Source organism: Salvelinus namaycush, chromosome 4 (genome assembly GCF_016432855.1).
Source record: "Salvelinus namaycush isolate Seneca chromosome 4, SaNama_1.0, whole genome shotgun sequence".
In the NCBI taxonomy this organism is placed as follows: domain Eukaryota; kingdom Metazoa; phylum Chordata; class Actinopteri; order Salmoniformes; family Salmonidae; genus Salvelinus; species Salvelinus namaycush.
Window position 1 is genome coordinate 81,701,819 of NC_052310.1, and position 2,500 is coordinate 81,704,318.

Here is a 2,500-nt window from a genome sequence, read left to right on the forward strand (position 1 = left end):
CCAGTACAGCCAGGAGAGGACTGGTCACCCCTCAGAGCCTGGTTCCTCTCTACCCAGTACAGTCAGGAGAGGACTGGCCACCCCTCAGAGCCTGGTTCCTCTCTACCCAGTACAGCCAGGAGAGGACTGGCCACCCCTCAGAGACTGGTTCCTCTCTACCCAGTACAGCCAGGAGAGGACTGGCCACCCCTCAGAGACTGGTTCCTCTCTACCCAGTACAGCCAGGAGAGGACTGGCCACCCCTCAGAGCCTGGTTCCTCTTTACCCAGTACAGTCAGGAGAGGACTGGCCACCCCTCAGAGCCTGGTTCCTCTTTACCCAGTACAGCCAGGAGAGGACTGGCCACCCCTCAGAGACTGGTTCCTCTCTACCCAGTACAGTCAGGAGAGGACTGGTCACCCCTCAGAGCCTGGTTCCTCTTTACCCAGTACAGCCAGGAGAGGACTGGCCACCCCTCAGAGCCTGGTTCCTCTCTACCCAATACAGTCAGGAGAGGACTGGCCACCCCTCAGAGCCTGGTTCCTCTTTACCCAGTACAGCCAGGAGAGGACTGGCCACCCCTCAGAGACTGGTTCCTCTCTACCCAGTACAGTCAGGAGAGGACTGGTCACCCCTCAGAGCCTGGTTCCTCTCTACCCAGTACAGTCAGGAGAGGACTGGTCACCCCTCAGAGCCTGGTTCCTCTCTACCCAGTACAGTCAGGAGAGGACTGGCCATCCCTCAGAGCCTGGTTCCTCTCTACCCAGTACAGTCAGGAGAGGACTGGTCACCCCTCAGAGCCTGGTTCCTCTCTACCCAGTACAGTCAGGAGAGGACTGGCCATCCCTCAGAGCCTGGTTCCTCTCTACCCAGTACAGTCAGGAGAGGACTGGTCACCCCTCAGAGCCTGGTTCCTCTCTACCCAGTACAGTCAGGAGAGGACTGGCCACCCCTCAGAGACTGGTTCCTCTCTACCCAGTACAGTCAGGAGAGGACTGGTCACCCCTCAGAGCCTGGTTCCTCTCTACCCAGTACAGTCAGGAGAGGACTGGCCACCCCTCAGAGACTGGTTCCTCTCTACCCAGTACAGCCAGGAGAGGACTGGCCACCCCTCAGAGCCTGGTTCCTCTCTACCCAGTACAGCCAGGAGAGGACTGGTCACCCCTCAGAGCCTGGTTCCTCTCTACCCAGTACAGCCAGGAGAGGACTGGTCACCCCTCAGAGCCTGGTTCCTCTCTACCCAGTACAGTCAGGAGAGGACTGGTCACCCCTCAGAGCCTGGTTCCTCTCTACCCAGTACAGTCAGGAGAGGACTGGCCATCCCTCAGAGCCTGGTTCCTCTCTACCCAGTACAGTCAGGAGAGGACTGGTCACCCCTCAGAGCCTGGTTCCTCTCTACCCAGTACAGTCAGGAGAGGACTGGCCACCCCTCAGAGACTGGTTCCTCTCTACCCAGTACAGCCAGGAGAGGACTGGTCACCCCTCAGAGCCTGGTTCCTCTCTACCCAGTACAGTCAGGAGAGGACTGGTCACCCCTCAGAGCCTGGTTCCTCTCTACCCAGTACAGTCAGGAGAGGACTGGCCACCCCTCAGAGCCTGGTTCCTCTCTACCCAGTACAGCCAGGAGAGGACTGGTCACCCCTCAGAGCCTGGTTCCTCTACCCAGTACAGTCAGGAGAGGACTGGTCACCCCTCATAGCCTGGTTCCTCTCTAGGTTTCTTCCTAGGTTTTGTCCTTTCCAGGGAGTTTTTCCTAGCCACCGTGCTTCTACACCTGCATTGCTTGCTGTTTGGGGTTTTAGGCTGGGTTTCTGTACAGCACGTTGAGATATCAGCTGATGTAAGAAGGGATTTATAAAACACATTTGATTGGTTGATTGTGTAGTTCCTGAACGTGCCGATGTTCCGCAACGTGACGTTGAAGTGTCTGACGGAGATCGCCGGCGTCAGTGTCAGCCAATACGAAGAGCAGTTTGTCAACCTCTTCACGCTCAACATGTGTCAACTCAAACAGGTACACACACACACACACACACACACACACACACACACACACACACACACACACACACACACACACAGTGCTCCAGGCAGGTGTGGATCCCACTGTTGCCAACAAATGTAACACACACACACACACACACACACACACACACACACACACACACACACACACACACACACACACACACACACACACACACACACAGTGCTCCAGGCAGCTGTGGATCCCACTGTTGCCAACAAATGTAAATAACACACATCAACACCCCCTACACACACACACACAACCCCTACACACACACACACACACACACACACACACACACAGTGCTCCAGGCAGGTGTGGATCCTACTGTTGCCAACAAATGTAACACACACACACACACACACACACACACACACACACACACACACACACACACACACACACACACAGTGCTCCAGGCAGCTGTGGATCCCACTGTTGCCAACAAATGTAACACACACACATCAACACCCCCTACACACACACACACAA

At 56.0% G+C, this 2,500-nt stretch overlaps 1 protein-coding gene across 3 annotated transcripts in view; it reads left to right on the top strand.

The window, feature by feature from the left end:
- Window positions 1–2,500, top strand: part of LOC120046855 (exportin-1) — a 76,945-nt gene that overhangs the window by 44,156 nt on the left and 30,289 nt on the right. For all 3 annotated transcript variants that reach the window (XM_038992418.1, XM_038992420.1, XM_038992419.1), the window contains exon 10: window positions 1,865–1,993. In XM_038992418.1, coding sequence (XP_038848346.1) covers window positions 1,865–1,993 — 129 coding nt within the window. The remainder of the gene's footprint in view (window positions 1–1,864; window positions 1,994–2,500) is intronic.